Source organism: Folsomia candida, unplaced genomic scaffold (genome assembly GCF_002217175.1).
Source record: "Folsomia candida strain VU population unplaced genomic scaffold, ASM221717v1 Fcan01_Sc063, whole genome shotgun sequence".
NCBI classification, from domain to species: domain Eukaryota; kingdom Metazoa; phylum Arthropoda; class Collembola; order Entomobryomorpha; family Isotomidae; genus Folsomia; species Folsomia candida.
The window spans coordinates 224,550-241,224 of record NW_019091255.1 but is presented as its reverse complement, the minus strand read 5'-3'; the positions used below and the strand labels follow the sequence as shown (position 1 = coordinate 241,224).

The following is a 16,675-nucleotide window of genomic DNA, read 5'->3' as shown; positions in this document are numbered from 1 at the left end:
GAGGTTAGATTAGTTTTGGGGGGTTTGGTATTGCACATGAATAACTGGCTTTCCCAGTCGTTTCATGGGTTATAAATATATGTACCTGCAGCCCAGCCTTGTTTGTACATATGCGAAAGTGACCATGTATATACCTGGAAATTGCAATAACTACCCAGTAACTACACACTTATGTACCTCCAATCCACCTGAGCAGTATAATTATAGCATAACCTAGGTGCACCCTACAAATATGTACCATTGATTACTCAATACTTACTTTCTTTCATAGCGAGCCAGGCCAGCAGTATGTGGCCTACTTTTGTCCTAAAGTTTCACTTGAGCCTCTCCCTCCCTCGTTACGTCGTTGAAAGTCCTTTCTTTCCTCCACTCTTCAAGTAGTCCATAGCATTATTTTGCTGACGGGTGTGGGCATTACCCATGAGACTTTCTTCTTCTGCCTCAGGAACGAACGGTGCGGTGTATGCAGCCCATGACAAAAATTACATACTTGCCTGCACAGGACATCCATCATTGCAGCGTGATGTCTACCTTTCCCTACTTTTTGAGCTACAAAATACACATACGTAATATCGACTTTGACTGTACTTTCCCTTCCCGTTTTTCCTCTTGCTTGCTTTGTTACCTTTGCTTTCTCCCCTCGCTATCGCTCCTTTTATTCTTTTAAGTACGTGCACGCGACGGAGGTCCATTCATTAAAAGGAGTTCAAGTCCAAGTTATTTTAGGTACGGCTCTTAGCTTTCTCTTTGGATAAGTGTGTACACACGACAGCTTTTTTCGACGAGGGAGCGTCGTCGTCGTCGAACGAAATATTATTTTGTGGTTTACTTTGTCGTTTCGTGTTACAATAACTTTATTCGTTATCGCAACTTTGATCAAACTTTTCTTCCTCTGGCATGAACGTATACCTAGAAATAAATGGGATTGGATCAATATTCAATACAACGACGAACCACTTGGGGCTCAAACTTTCCGTGGTGGTGGTCATGTTCTCGGCGTTTGTTTGTTTCTGATATGTACATCGCATTTTAATCAAAGTGAATGGGTACTAAAATATTTAAGGTGTTTGAGATGGATGAAATATGGTAGATATAAATATTTTTAATCATCTACGTATGTTTGACCACAATACGGTTATTACAAATTTATATAAATATGGGCGGTTGTCAAAAACAGACCACCAAGGTCAAAACTTGTTGGTGAGGAATTTGTGGGCGAACAAAGTTTTGGGAAATCTGTACGTGTGCATTACAAAATTTTGTATACAATTGTGTACAATTCCAAGTATTGCAATAATTGCAATATGTCCAAATCTACCTCGTGCAAAACTCATGTTTTACAAGTTTTCCCCACAGAATTTATGTGCATTCGTGGGAGTTGGCAATGCTTTGTAAGCATCATCATTACTTTACTTCCTAGTTTGTGAGAAGTAACGATGTGCAAATAAAAAGAAGGTGCCTCGTCACCCCATATGGTACTTTCCCCACGAAGAATTTTTAGTATAATTATCCCTTCCCTGCCCCCTCCTTTCGTCTCCTGCCTGCTCTCTCATCAACTCAACTTCAAATGCACTCCATCCATCCAACCACTTTTAGTTGGGCACCCTTCTTCTTCCAACATGAAACCTTTAACTGGGATGAATCCCACGAGAAAAACAGACCCGACCAGGGCGAAAACATGTCCATATAGATAGAAACTCATGGTTATTTTAAGGCACCACCACCACCAACCGAGTTGTAATAACTGGCTGTCCAGATAGTAAAACAAGGAATCGCTCACGACTCCTACTACTTTTCCTTCCCAGATATAAACTAAATGTAACTTTTACGGCGTATGTACGAATGTGAGTGAACCCTTCTTTCTCTTTTTCGTGGGGGTAATTCCAGTCTCACACGGAAAATGAAATGCATGGTCGGATCGATCCTTCGTTTGGGGTTTTACCTGCTCGTTCCTACTCCCGGACGAAATCTTTGCTTTTCACCTTCCAAAAGTTTGACAACGCGTTTATCCATGTTGCAAGAGGAGCGAGTTGTTGTCCGTGTAGAGCATACAAACTTGGCAAGCAACTCCTCCTGCGTTTTCTTCTTTGAAGTGAAGATGAAGAGAAAGTAAGGAAAAAAAGTTCTTCGAGTCTCACGGAAAATAAATTACCGTGCAGCCTCCAAAAGAAAAAAAAATTTTCTTGGCAGGATTGGAATTAGATGAAATCTTTTCCAAGTAAAAAAATAAATTGCGAAATACACTGATAAAGAATGAGATGACACAACATCGTGTGGCGCCATAATTAAATGAAAATTCGTAACAGAATTCAATTAATGTGTGGAGATTTCTCGTTTTCGTAATGATCTAATTACGAAATTTCGTAATAATTTGATAAACGCATGCCATACTTATTAATAGATTTATTTATATACGTACGTACGTGCATTTGCTGTATTGTAATTATTGCATCGCCTTCTTCCTTCTCTATGTAACTGTCAAACAACGGTTGCTGCTAGGTTTTTCTGTCTGGTGATTATCTAGTCCGTAATTATTTCGTTTCGTTACCTTAATTTTTGCTACAACTTTTTCTTGGTGGTAATTTGTTCAGTAATTTCCTCACACGAAAAAAATCCATTTCAGATCAGAAACTTTTTCCTGTGTATTCATTTATCTCTCATTTATTTCGTCACCTACTTTTTGTCAGCATGCTGTACAAAAGAAGAAGTCCGGAATGAAACAGTTACTGAAATTGTTTCTTCTCTTTTTTCTGTGGTTTTAGGTTGAGTGAGATTGTTGAGGATTTGAAAAAGAGTTGAAAAAGCAGAGGAAGAGGGAGAAAAGGTGGGACATGAGATGACATAGCAGCACCCGTTGTTCGGCAGGGAAGGAAGAAGAGGTGTCCCGTTCCAGAGAATAAGAACCCCACTTTCACTCACTCACCCACTTACTCGATCAATCAATCAATCAATCAATCGGTCAATTGAGCAGATCATAATCATCAATCAAAACAGCAACAACCAACCCTGATGCACATCCTCCACCTCCACCAAAAAAAATTGACAAGACTTTCACCAAAATATAACGCATCGAGTTTATCCACAAACAACGAACGAAACGAAAATTTATTATCTGCAAAGAATGAAACAACAGCAGCCCACATCACCTGAATTTTGTAAGTCTAATTTACATATTTTACGTAGATTTGTAACTTTTTCCTGGAAATATCTATCCCATTTTCTCAAAAAAATTACAAAGATAATTACATTTCCATCTCCATTGCATCAAATCTCACTTCCGCTTTCTCCACTTTTTCTCTTCTTACAGAGTTTGTCAAGAAAGTCACCAGAGTGAAACTGGAAATCCTCCCTGAGCCAATTGCCGAGGGATTTTCCGCAACACTCTGACAACGTGACAACTTTGAAGAGACAGGAAAGCATTTGCTCATTTCCACAAGGTCTCGAGAGACATCCACATCCACCATCTCATCCCATTCCCCCACCAACCAAGCAAATCTAACAAACCATACTAAACAGCAGAGAAAGAGAGGACAGGAATCTGAAGAGCAGGAAATAAGACAAAAGTCGCTCCGCACCAGTAAAAAACAAGAACCTGTCTAAATCCTCTTTAAACCCGGCTTCTCTTCTTTCTACACCAGAAATCCAAATCCAATACAAACATTTCCCCCGAGGAGAGAAATGAGAGGACGTATAATTAAATTAAATCAGATGGGAATGATGAATATTGGGGATAAAAAAGTGGAATGCCTCCGCCTCTTGGCTGTATTATGAGGACATTTCCGTAAGTCAGGAAAGAAGGAAATGAGTAAGAAACAGCTCTAGTGCGTGTAAACCTTCTCTGTGATACAAGCTAATCAATTCAATCATCATCGTCAGCGGATGTAAAGTGGAAGGTGCAAATCATCAAGAGAAAGAAAGAGATATATAAATATATTACAGAGTAAATACGGCATCATCGATTGTCGAGCTATTGTTAACTTCTAGATTTAGATAACTTCGTGGTGGTTACCATTGTACATAAAGATAAGATAAGATAGAATAATAATAATCTGTAAAAATGCCACAAATACCAATTCTCAACATCGAGGTGGCGGAACTGAAAGACTACATCTTCGCCACCTTGGAAGATCCCAAAGCCCAGAGAAAGTTGATCCTCGTCATTGTCGCGATCGCCCTCCTGCTAGACAACATGTTGTACATGGTCATCGTACCAATCATTCCAGACTATCTGAGGTATAATAACTACCTTATTTTCAATAGGACGAAAATGATGCAGAATGATACATAACCACGATATTAATCATAATTCTTAGGAAAATTGGGGCATGGGAGACTCACACGGAAGGCGGTGAGATGATCACCGTTGCCCCGAGAGTGGTCACTTTCACCAACAACACGGGCACCTACACATACAATGAAGTCCGCCCACCAAAGCTAATTAATGGCGTTCTCGTTTATGAGGGCGAAGACAGGTGACAATTTTTGCACAATTAAAAATGGCAATGTTCTGACTGTGCAAATATAATCTCACAATTTTGTTTTCAGTGCCATAGGATTACTATTCGCAAGGTATGTAACTATATATTTAGCAGCAATACAACTAGAAATTGTGCCCTTTATCTAAATATACTTTTACACTTTACAGTAAAGCCTTGGTCCAACTGGTGAGTTACAATCTTGCCTTTTTTAATCCAACTTTTACCCCGATTTAATTTCAAGTTCATTCTTTGATCCCGTCCTATTTGTCTTCTCGCAGTTCATCAATCCCTTTTCCGGGGCGATGATTGATCGAATCGGCTACGATAAACCAATGATGTTCGGTTTGACAATCATGTTTCTCTCCACTGCCATTTTCTCGATGGCGAGCAGTTACGGGGTGCTATTTTTCGCCCGAAGTTTACAAGGAGTTGGCTCCGCATTTGCTGACACCAGCGGACTTGCCATGATTGCGGACAGATATACGGAAGAGGGTGAAAGAACCAAGGGTACGTGGCTGACCGAATGTAATAAATAGTTTGGCTGTCCGAATCCGCTAACTTTCCTCCCTTCATCTCATATAGCTCTCGGAATTGCGCTGGCATTCATCTCCTTTGGATGCTTGGTGGCCCCTCCGTTCGGTGGGGTTTTGTACGACCTGGCTGGAAAAGAAGTTCCCTTCCTCATCCTCTCCTTGGTCTGTCTTATCGATGGATTACTACTGTGGCTTGTGATGAAACCAATAAAGAGGCAGCAGAAAGATGCTGGCGTACAAAAGCCTAAAGGGGTAAGTTGAGCTATTGAGTTAAACTACACATTTCAGTTTCATATCGGTTAATTTTAAGTAATATATTTGCTTTTCGTTATGACAGACTCCAATCTGGACACTTTTTATGGGTGAGTTATTTCTTTTCGAAATTTCCCCAAGTGAAAGTAAGTGAAACCATTTCATATGACGCTATTTTTCTTTAGATCCATACATTGCATGTTGCTCTGGGGCCCTGATCATGGCCAATGTCTCGCTTGCATTCCTCGAACCAACAATTTCAGTTTGGATGATGGACACGATGGGTTCGGTAAGTTTGTAGATTTAAATTAGTTTAGCATTTAGTATAATCTTAAAATTTACTTGAATTTCAGAGTCAATCAGAGCAAGGGATGATCTGGCTGCCAGGTTTCATACCCCACGTGTTGGGAGTAGTGGTCACGGTCAAGTTATCCAAGCAATACCCGCAATATCAGTACGCCATGGCAGCTGGTGGTTTAGCCCTGGAAGGCGTTTGTTGCCTGATGATCCCCTTCTCAAAATCGTTCTGGGTCCTCATGATCCCGTTATCAGGTATGCAAATACATACATTTTATCACAAATTTCACTATTACAAGTAAAAAAATATCAAGTATTTAGTGAGCTACTGCCCGGGTATTACTGTTAGTATAAAAGCGTGCATAATTTTTGCAGGCATTTGCTTTGGTATCGCCCTCATCGACACAGCTCTACTGCCGACTCTAGGTTACTTGGTGGATTCCAGATACGTCTCCGTGTACGGGAGCATTTATGCCATCGCGGATATCTCTTACTCATTCGGTACGGTTTCTATCCAATCTATTGATTAAAGTTGGCTAAAAATTGCAAATTTTTCATGCAAAAAGAACGCCAACTCAAATCCTCCCAGCGTTATCATTTCTCCCATGCACCCACCTAACTAACTAAATAATCAATCTGTTTCCCATTCCAGCCTACGCGTTCGGTCCCATCATTGCAGGCAGCGTGATGGAGTCGATCGGTTTCACCGCGTTGAACGTGGGCATTGCCGTGGTCAATTTGGCCTACGTCCCAATGCTTTACATGCTTAGAAACATTTACGATCAAAGTTTCCGAGATGCCGCGAATGAGGCACACATTATGATGAAGGACCCACCTGACAAGCAGTACCAAACTTACGCCATGCAGGACAGGGTGCCTCCAGATTACAGCAAATCGTACGGGAGATTGGAGGACGATGACGACGAGTTTGGAGGTGGCGGACATCGCGTCACTTTTCAAGAGACTGCCATGAACTCGAATGGTACATCGCAAGCTGGCGGAGGAGGGCAGCAAGGGGGGCAATACGCGGCTTCGTGGGGTGATGAACCAACACAACCTCAACAACCTGCTAATCCCTTTAAAAGTGGTGGTGGTGGTAGTGGATCCAACCCATTCAGAGCCAATTAGTTAAGCCGATAGGATTAGATCTACGACTAAATAAATGTCGTTCGTTCCGTTAGAGAAAATGGTCACGGAGAGAGAGAAAAGAGTTTTATTTCTCGACTTCTTCCCTTTAATGGACTTTCACTCTCTCTTGAGCACGGTAAATCTTTCTTTAAGATATCATCCTCTCCTCTCATCCTGAATCTATATCTGAATCTACACAAATATATATGAAGCCTATCTTATCTATGATTATATCCCTTCATTTTATTCCCCGTTGTTCATTTTTATGTGTCCAGTGGCCGCGGAAACCGTGGGGACATTAACACGGTAGGATAGGGGAGGGAGGGGTTTGTATATGATGGACAGATGATGGGGACGCCGAACAACCGTGGGGTCATTGTCCCTTTGTCTCCACGTTTCCGCGGCCACTTAACGAGAAAAAAAACATAACGTACCTTAACCTTGATTTCCACTCTGGGTTCGTCACTCTTTAATCTTTAGGTTGAATACGAAGAGGAAACAATATATCAAGTATCAAAACATAGTAATAAGTGAAAAATGGTAGGAATATCGTCTCGTCGTACATAATACAGAAGATGTATTTAGAAAAGGAAGGAAATAATCTGATCAAAATTGTAGAACCCAAAACTACATATCCCTTGTTCGTTCATCATCAGAACTTTCAAAGGGGTTTGGTTTGGATCATAGTAGAAAACAATTTGAGAACCTAAATTAACTCTACGACACGTATAAAATTTATGGATTTTTATCAATAAATAGGATAATAATCCATTGGCTGTGGCTGAACGGATAATAAACTCGAAAGGTGCGCTCATAAGACATAATATTTAGTTAATAACATATTTATATTCATTTTTGGTAGTGACATAATTTTCATAAGTATGTAGATTTCAGAAAATCAAAATTCTAATATTTTCAAAGATTATGTATATTTTTTCGAGGTTAAAGCAATTCGGACTTGGTAATGTAGTCAACAGTTTAATCATCGGTATAAAATTCAGTTTTTAATCATAACGTAAGGAGAAATATCTATTAAAATAAGTAATTATAATCGATGCCGAATCGAATCATCAACCAAAATCGACACATATCATGTCTTCGCATTTCTGACCGGGAAGACGAATATCAAAAATATATCAGTCTTATCCTGGTCAGATTTTGTGACTCACTGTACATACATAATCTATCTATCTACATATTTAACTAAGCAGTAGGATTCAAATATGCAGATAGGAAATATTATAGCATATCATTTATTAAGTAAAATATCTTTAAACGTTTGAATAGATAATTGTAGGGTAGAATTTCTAGTAGGAGTATTTTTATTTCAAAAGATATTTTGTGTACAAAGACAGTACTGCATTTAAAACTAGGAATAACATAGCAATTTAACTAGTTTGTAAACTAGTATAATGCAAATTTTAACTAATTTGCTAACAAACGAGGCTAATCCACCAAAAATTAGGTATATGTCGTTCCTTCAAGCCTGAAATAATGCTTAGGAATTGACAAAATCATTAGCATATTACAAACTTGTATAAAAACTAGGACATATTTAAGTAGCATAAGGTTCCTTGGGGCAATATGAGACATTTTCTTTTAAAAATGTCATCATTTATATACTCATGAATTTAGAGTGGCCATCATCATCATCAAGCATAGTAAATGTTGCTTATGTATTTGTGCAGTTTTTGTGAAAAGTGGAAATATTTCGAGTAGTAGGACGTCATCACAGTCTCAAAAATTGTGGTTTATTAGGGCGAGATATCCTGCAAAAGTGTCTTTTTTGACTCCAGCAGAATTGCGAGTGTTCAATCTAGTCAGACAAGTGTAGCAAAATTTCACCTTTACTAGAATCTCTTTAATAATGATAAGAACTTATAGGTAGCTCTACTAATTTTATGTCAGACATACCATCCTTGTTGTACTGTAAACTATGAAATACTACTAATTTAGCATTACGATAAGAGCCAGCATAAGGTACATAATTAAGTATTCGACTAGATCATTATTTCAAAAATATTTACAAACTTTTTCCCATTTCTTTCCATACGGTATACGATTTGCATACAGTTTTTTGAGCAGCCAATTACTTTTTTAGCGTCAAATATGCATAAATACTTAATTTTGGTTACTTTCTTTGATCCTTTACTACGAATAAAAGCGATCATGTTGTGAATATGTACGTTTTTCTAGAAGAATATTTACCATAGCCTGACAAATACATATTTCAACTAAAATTAACCCACTCGTAGTCGCATCATTAGAATTTGTGAAAATGGTGTTATGTATTTGTACAGGAATGAAAAAAACCCAAATTAAATATGTAGTAGGCAAAATTATGGAGAAAAAATCCGATCATTATTAAATATGCATTAGTGTGTAGCAGAACTAGTAAAGTATTTAATAACTACGTCATCATATCAGTCGTTGGTTGGTTATTAATTAAATTAGTACATTGTCGTTGGTTCAGGACAAAACAAAAAATCAGAGAATTAATCATTCTAACTATTATTACTTATTATTAATAAGCCATTACCTGACCGTGTAATGGCCATACATAAATATTTGTATTTAGCGTAAGACGATTCAGACACTACATAATTTACATGTAATACTGTGGACTGTCTAGTTATAGTAGCTACATAAATACATATGTAAAACTGATGTAATCAAGAGAGGATGTGAATCTGAAAAGAAAATATTGTCACATAAATAAACACCAACAAAAAATCAAGTCCATGTCCATGTCACATCAGAAGAATGGGTTGTAACATGATTATGAGCAATAAAATAAAAAAAAGTGAACCAGTTTAACGTGCGCATAAAATTATTGGTAAAAGAAAGTAGGTGAAAAAAACGTTAATTTTTCTGCTATTGTTGATATTTATGTACGTAAATATCAACAATTTTAAGCTAAAATTTGACAAAAAATGGATATTATTACTTTCATATCGTGTATATTTATGGTGGTTGGAGCTTTAATGTTGGAAGTCTGCGGTGGTGGTGGTGGTGAAGGGAGTGAGTGAAAGTAACAAGAATATCCCATCATGAAAGTTAAGTCAAGAGTGGTTTTGCCTTGCCAACTGGCTGGCTTTCTACTCCGACTTCATTGCCTAACTGACATCCCACAACCCTCTCACACCCTTTCGCCTCATTTCATTCCTCAAATATTATGACATCCATGAAATATTAAATTTTAACGGGATCAGACCCAGCAGGAGGGCAGGCGAGTAATGTGCAAGTTGAAATTGGAAATGCAACATCTACTACGCAACTTCTAAAGAGTTAATCATATTCAAATTTCGAAAAAATAATGCGAAATTGTTGTTCATAATACAAATATGCATGTATTAAAAAACAACACTTTACTCTGTTTCAGAAATTTTATTTTGAGAACATGGTGTAATTCTATACCTTGTTTTCCAAATTGTGTGTTTTTTTTAAAACGAGGTATCACATTTTCTCTTCCGTCACTTATGACGAAGGATGGGAGACGAGGAAAGCATGACATTCGACTTGGGCGACTTTCCCTCTTTGGCCCCATGTGGTCTCTGTCTCATCTCGTCTTCGGTCCCTCATCCATTACACACTTTCCCGTTTGTGCCATTAAATATACACTCGCTCACTGGCTCGATCACTCCCTCACTTTCTCATCCTGTTATGGACCTGGTCTAGAATTACATAGTTTCATCTCGTAGAAAGTTTTTTTTTTCTCATTGCGACCAGTCCATTTTTTCTTAAACCTGCAGGAAAAATGAGTAGATAGACACGAGAATGATTATTCTTACAAGAAAATGCAGCCATGAGTGATGATGACGTAGCTGAGAAAGACGGATAAACAAATATTTCCCACTTGAACCTATAACGACACAAATGGTCCCTTTTGTACCTCATAAGTGGACATTTTGTTCCGCAAGTCCGGCAGCATTCTGTCGGTCGGTACGACTTATTTTGCTGGTGGTGGTTGTGCGGTTTCAGAGTTTGGTCGGGTCGGATGTGATGTGAGATGTGGTACTTTTCTCGTTTCCAGTTCATTCGTCGTGCTTTTTATTGTATTTTTTGTCCCCTCTCGTTCACATGGCTTGCATCCCTTTGTGGGTTGGGTGGCTAATACGTAGCCTGCCCGGTCTTTGTGAGTGAGCGAACTTTGTGAGCCTTTGATTAAGAAAGAAAGAGTCGGGAAAAGTTAATCCCGTTCAGACACTTATTGCCTCATTCTAGGGTGACAAATATCTTTCCTGACACTTTGAGGTGGGATTCTCATGTGTTTTGCGGATCTTGCAGACAAAAAGTGCAAGATGAGTTGGATTCGGATTAGTTTCTTGTCCTTTTCTTCGTCCTTTACGTCTAATCGAATTTTCTCTCTTCACTTACCAATGCACGTTCTACTAAGGCAGCATTTTCTGACGATCGCATGTAGTTACATAATAATAATAATAATAGCCTTTATTATCCTCATTTACTAGTACTAGGGAATGCACAAAAATTTAGCATAGCACACATATTTTCGTGAGCTTACATCCTATTTAAGCCATTACTACTACCGTCAACGACGTCAAATTATAAATTTAACTAGATGAACAAAACAAAACTAACTCGCTACCTACTGGCGCGACTATGTTGGTTGCATACCAAGACTAGTAATGTTTGTAAAATTTAGATACATATAAGATAATCCAATATTTAACCAATTGACAAGTTTTAATTAATAACTTACTTAAATTATAAATTGTGTTGGAAAAATGCACAAAAAACCAACTAAATTTAGAAATACAAACCAATTTTTGATTCCCCAACCAACCGAGGAGTGAGGGACAGAGGCCGCGTGGTAATTCAGATTGTAAAAAAAAACACATTAAAATAAAGAATTAATAAACAAATTTTGACTGGAATAGTTGACCAGCTTGATAAAGAACGATTTTCGCACATTGCCAATTAAAATTAATGTTATTACCAATTAAATTTAGTTAAAATTAATATAATATAAATAAATTTAGGAGAGCTCGTGCAAGAGCAAATCCTCCTCGGTTGGCGCGCAGACGGGGAATACATACATTCGTTATTTCACTCTAAACCACAGGTGAAAGTGGCAATTAGCATTGCACAACTATTCACTCGAAAATTTGGTGAAAGTGGGAATGAATAATGATATTCCCTAGTACACGAAAAAACAGGCATATGTTTACAGATTGTAGACAAAACTACACAAACTGCTGGAATTTCCTCCCATCTTCCCAGGAACTTATTTGTACACATTTCTCGTAACATGTTTACGTTTCCAGAGCTTACACACGACATGAAACTAAAACAAGTTGTTCTATGTACTACTTCAAAGAACAAATAACCAAGAACCCGGCAGTAGTAACAATATTTTTGTAGTAGGAAACGAACAAAAAAAACAAGACATTAAAATATTTATGTCAACTCAAAGTCAAGGGAAAGCACAAGGACAAGAAGAAAGTCGTGTTACGCCAATCTGAAATCAAAACCTTTGCCAATTTCGCAGAAATAAGTTTTACCTCTCATGTCAACATTTTTAGTGAAATACGTACACACTTTCTCCCCACTTCCTCCTCTCTAAATGCACGTACGTAGTCGTGTAGGAGTTATTTTATGTAAGGTAGATGAGATATCCAGTGTTTTTATACCCACGGTACATGCACCTACCTACGATAAGTATGATGCATCACTTCCCTGGCAAAACCGTACCGTAAAACAGCAGGCTGAACCAACATTTGTTTTTGGATGATGTGGGGACCATGACGAAGGGTTGGTTGGTTGGTTGGTTGGCTGGTTGTTTCTTTTTTTGGAGATCTCTCTCTCTCTAACCGGCGTGTGCATCATCGTATGAAAATTTAATTAGGTAATGGGGAAACGACTCTCTCCATGTCTCCATCTCGCTCCAAGTTGATATCTCGCTGGAGAGGAAGGAAAGGGGGCTGGATTTCGATTCGAACTCTAAAACCAGCAAAGTTTGATGTTTCCCCGTTCATTCGACACGTTTGAGTTGAAATTGCATTTGCATTTTTATCAGCTTGTTTCTATCCTTCGCAATGAGAGGAAACTATTTATTTTTTGGATTTGTGTTATAAATTGTTGATTTTTACTTGTTAAACTACACATGTACATGTCACGATTGGTATTGATCTCTGCATGAAAATAGATTTCTTTGAATCGGGTTTTACAAAAACATGTTGGTACATACATTCATGTACCAACTTGCCGACTGAGGGGTCTCATTACCACTTTGATTTCGCAATCAGTCGCACACACTACTCTGCCTGGAATGAGGAAAGTTGTTTAAATCGGAAGCAAGTAATTTCCATTCCGTCACAATCAGATAACCGAACTCGGCTCTGCATGGCCCAACAGGGCTGAAAGAAGGGAGGAGCGCTTTGATGATTCCCTCAGGACTCCTTGCCAAGCGTAATTTGTTCCTTTAATCATGTTAATTTGGACAGAAAATGTGACGGGAGACCCTTTCACTTTCACACACATACAATTCTTCGAACCCGGTAGGGAAAGCGGACGAGGAGGGGGCGATCATCTACCTAATGGCTAAGTTAATGAGGACACATTTGCACAGTTTATTCCAAAACTTGGTTCAAAAATGGTTTTCAACGCAGCTACACACGTAAATTTGCATACATAGTAATAAGCCCAAGGAAGAAGAGATGGTTTAGTCTACTGCATTGTACTTATCAACATCCTCAATAAATTTTAAGGGGGAAAAATAGTTGCGAAACGCCAACATAAATAAATAAATAAACAAACGCCCTCAATTACAAATTCTAGACAAAATGCTACCGGCTAACTTTTGTACTTTTGTTTCCCATCTGTACAATCAGTGCATAAAAGCCGTATTATTCCCAGAGGACTTTCCTTTATGCTTTTACGGGCTGAATTCACTCTTTTTCAAAGTAATTTCCTAAAAAAATGTGAATATATACACAAGAGTCGGAATTGTAGTTGCAATTGTATAACAACAATATTATGAAAGGCAAGACTCACCTTAATTATGTCGGAGAAAGGGAAAGAAGATTGTGTCTCTGTCGAGTTAATTAGTTTAATGGGGACTGAATTCACCAGAGTAATTACTTTTGGTGACAGTAATAAACTCTTTTAGTATCTAACTAACGAGGATAATATAATAAGACGCAACTTTCATTTTATCCCCTTCTCTCATCACCACGACCAAGAACATTGCCACTAAATACGGGCATGCACATATTTGGAATCATAATTATTATTACGGTACTACTACCTTTCTCCCATCCGAACTCTGATGTACAGTTCCCTTTTCTTCGCCAGTCGACACTACCAAATCGACAAATTTGCTAAATTATTCATGAATTTTGCATTGTAAATGACAAAGACAAGTTTTGAACCCTGCGTTGACCTTTGTTGAGTACATACCAGAAAGTTGGAGATGAAATGATACCTGGGGGTCATCTATAGTTCGAAGTATACTTGAAGGATAATATGCTGGCTGGTGACCGTTTTTGTACAAAATGGGTTCTGAGATAAAAGGAAGCTCGGACGAGTCCCAAGAGACCTCCAAAAATTATGTCCCATTTGCTCACACTTGCTCTTTCTTGAACAAACCAACATTTTCTATTCAGCACATATGAGCACCACACCACCAGAAGGTTTTTTTTTTCATCATGACACTTGTAACTTATTCAGCAGCTTCGAGTTTTCCTCGAGTTTTGTTACAATTGTGTGTATGTAATCTATTACGCTTTGATAATTTGCAGCTGAAATTGTTAACTTTTCATGAGAATTCATGAGAATTTACAGTCCTTCCATACTCGCGTTGGAAGGACAATCCTTCAATGGAAGGTTATTCCCCTGGATGTTTTTTTTCATTCGACAAGGACTACGAACTTGTTAACAGAAAATTATTTATAAGTGGAATCAGGTTAACTTGAGAATAATTGTAATTAATTGTATTTAACCCATTAAATACTTGTATAATTTTGATAATTACCATTAATTTTTAAAAAATTCGACTCCTCCTCGTCATTTATGCATATTTACTGTATGAATTGTAAGTGATGACTGTGTGCAGTTTGAGGGTATGACTTTTGTCCATAAATATATTTACGTTTAAAAACAAGCGATAACAGCTACCAACCTTAATAAAAGGCCATTACGGGGCTTTTGTTTCTATTCAAAAACTATTGTTAATGAATGGACCAAGTGTGGCCGGGGTGGGACGAAGGAAGGCGCTGCTTTTTGTTGTATAATAAAGTAATCATAATAAATAACCAGAACAGAGTGGGGAGAAGAAGACCCTCCGGTTGCTTTTTAGTTTTTGGGGATTGGGTTTTTGAACTTGGAAACTTAAACCCGAAACTCCCCTGGGCATTTTCATATTTCATAGTTAAGTACAAGCAAAAGGTAGCTTCCATCCATACGGAGCAGGCAGGAGAGTTTTGTTCCCCTGTGGGAAACTATATTTTGTATATAAATTTTCGGCATGTTTTTGTTCTTGGGGTATAAAATGCCAAAGTTTATATCAGTAGTTAAGCAGGAAAGGCTTTAAAAACTGTGGATTGATGCGAGCAAGATTACTCTGGCCAAATACCGACACACAAGTATTTTGACAAAAGTTAGTTTCATTATAACTTGGAAATCTTGGATGAAACTTATTAAAATCGGGGTAATTAGTGTATTCTTGGAAATATTCGAGTACATAGATTTTGTTACACGCAACACATTATTATTTGTACACAGAAATAAAGCACACACCACAAAAATTCATGATTTCAGTTGATAACCAATTAGTTTTATTACTCAAAATGAAAAATTCATCAAATCTCAATATTGTCGGGGTGTCAATTTTTTTACAATACTTGCAGACTCAGTAAATGATACATTTTTTGAAATACCAATTAAAAACCAAAATTATAAAAAAACACGTTCATATGAAAGAGTTAACAAATTTGGCCAATTGCATATAATAATAAATACGCCAATATGTACATACAAATAAAGGGACAAACGAACTATGGATAATTGCTATTGATTGTCAAAATGGCAAAAGGTAGTGTATTGATTGAATACTTTGTGATACTTATCGGGGTGCTCGTCGTAGTTGTGAGGAAAAAAAACTTATCCGTAGAATCCATAACCTCCGTAGAAGCCTGGGTATCCGAAACCTCGGTATCCATACCCGCCGTAGCCTAATTTAAAGTGTATATAAAGCAATGAAAATCTATAAAATTTATTAAAGTAAAAATTTCTTACCGCCGTATCCACCGTAGAATCCTGGATAACCGTACCCTACAAAAAACATGAAAATATTTCAAATTATTTCCAAAATTTTACTTTAAAAATTTCCAAAATTGTACTCACCCCCGTATCCAAGCCCATAGCCAAGACCGTACCCACCATAGAAGGAATTGGCAGTTTGGAGGTCCGAAGATGCAGCGGCGTCCTTTTTCGCTGGTTCAGCAGCAAGAGCAAGCGCCACACAGGCGAAGAGGGCAACGATAGCCTGCGAATTAAGAAGACACGTTTTTATTTCTGAAATATTTTTCCACAAGTATTTCTTTTTTTTAACTATCACTTACAACGATCTTGACCATTTTGGAGAATATTTTGTTGACTCGAAAGTCGAAAAAGGGCTTGGTAATTTTCTTACGATTTGAGAGTTTGCAGAGCAAAACGATTTCTGATTCTGAGAGACGGCACGTTTCACCCGTTTATATACTCCTTGGCCAATTTGAAGAAATCCATGAATACCACCAAGATTGATACCTTTATGCATACATATATGGACTCTATATACGCCCATCCGTCCATCTCGTATTAAGTTATCCATGCAGTGTCTAACCTCTTGTCACTAATTACAAATAGGTGGGCACCTAACTTAACTATACGACGATACGCCATAACAATGCTTTCTAGTTACAACTCTAGGTACACAACTTTTGTGTATGATACGACGTAAAAAGACAGAAAATACGTAAAGCAATG

The 16,675-nt window shown here is 37.8% G+C and overlaps 2 protein-coding genes and 1 long non-coding RNA gene across 4 annotated transcripts in view; 1 reads left to right on the top strand and 2 right to left on the bottom strand.

The window, feature by feature from the left end:
- Window positions 1-16,675, top strand: part of LOC110862640 (vesicular acetylcholine transporter) — a 40,345-nt gene that overhangs the window by 8,553 nt on the left and 15,117 nt on the right. The window contains exons 2-13 of one of the 2 annotated variants that reach the window (XM_022111832.2): window positions 2,763-3,155; window positions 3,308-4,233; window positions 4,314-4,472; window positions 4,546-4,569; window positions 4,646-4,664; window positions 4,757-4,985; window positions 5,061-5,263; window positions 5,349-5,373; window positions 5,449-5,552; window positions 5,617-5,815; window positions 5,936-6,061; window positions 6,213-9,505. The exons of the other annotated variant lie outside the window; for it this stretch is intronic. Coding sequence (XP_021967524.1) covers window positions 4,058-4,233; window positions 4,314-4,472; window positions 4,546-4,569; window positions 4,646-4,664; window positions 4,757-4,985; window positions 5,061-5,263; window positions 5,349-5,373; window positions 5,449-5,552; window positions 5,617-5,815; window positions 5,936-6,061; window positions 6,213-6,688 — 1,740 coding nt within the window. The 5' untranslated portion in view covers window positions 2,763-3,155; window positions 3,308-4,057 and the 3' untranslated portion in view covers window positions 6,689-9,505. Of the gene's footprint in view, window positions 1-2,762; window positions 3,156-3,307; window positions 4,234-4,313; window positions 4,473-4,545; window positions 4,570-4,645; window positions 4,665-4,756; window positions 4,986-5,060; window positions 5,264-5,348; window positions 5,374-5,448; window positions 5,553-5,616; window positions 5,816-5,935; window positions 6,062-6,212; window positions 9,506-16,675 lie in introns of those variants that run through there. 2 annotated transcript variants of the gene reach the window in all.
- Window positions 10,056-11,758, bottom strand: LOC118433609. Its single transcript, XR_004833467.1, has 2 exons — window positions 10,581-11,758; window positions 10,056-10,434 (listed from the first exon to the last, which is right to left on the bottom strand). It is a non-coding gene; the product is annotated as an uncharacterized LOC118433609 (long non-coding RNA).
- Window positions 15,461-16,430, bottom strand: LOC110862643 (keratin-associated protein 19-2). Its single transcript, XM_022111859.2, has 4 exons — window positions 16,270-16,430; window positions 16,052-16,193; window positions 15,944-15,979; window positions 15,461-15,879 (listed from the first exon to the last, which is right to left on the bottom strand). Exons 1-4 carry the CDS (start codon window positions 16,282-16,284, stop codon window positions 15,809-15,811), a joined length of 264 nt encoding a protein of 87 aa, XP_021967551.1. The 5' UTR covers window positions 16,285-16,430; the 3' UTR covers window positions 15,461-15,808.

Excerpts from the sequence above, each read along its gene's own strand:
- LOC110862643 (XM_022111859.2), bottom strand. Across the intron at positions 15,980-16,051 it reads CTATGGGCTTGGATACGGGG|GGTACGGTTATCCAGGATTC; the intron begins GTGAGTACAATT and ends TGTTTTTTGTAG. Across the intron at positions 15,880-15,943 it reads ATTCTACGGTGGATACGGCG|GCTACGGCGGGTATGGATAC; the intron begins GTAAGAAATTTT and ends ACTTTAAATTAG.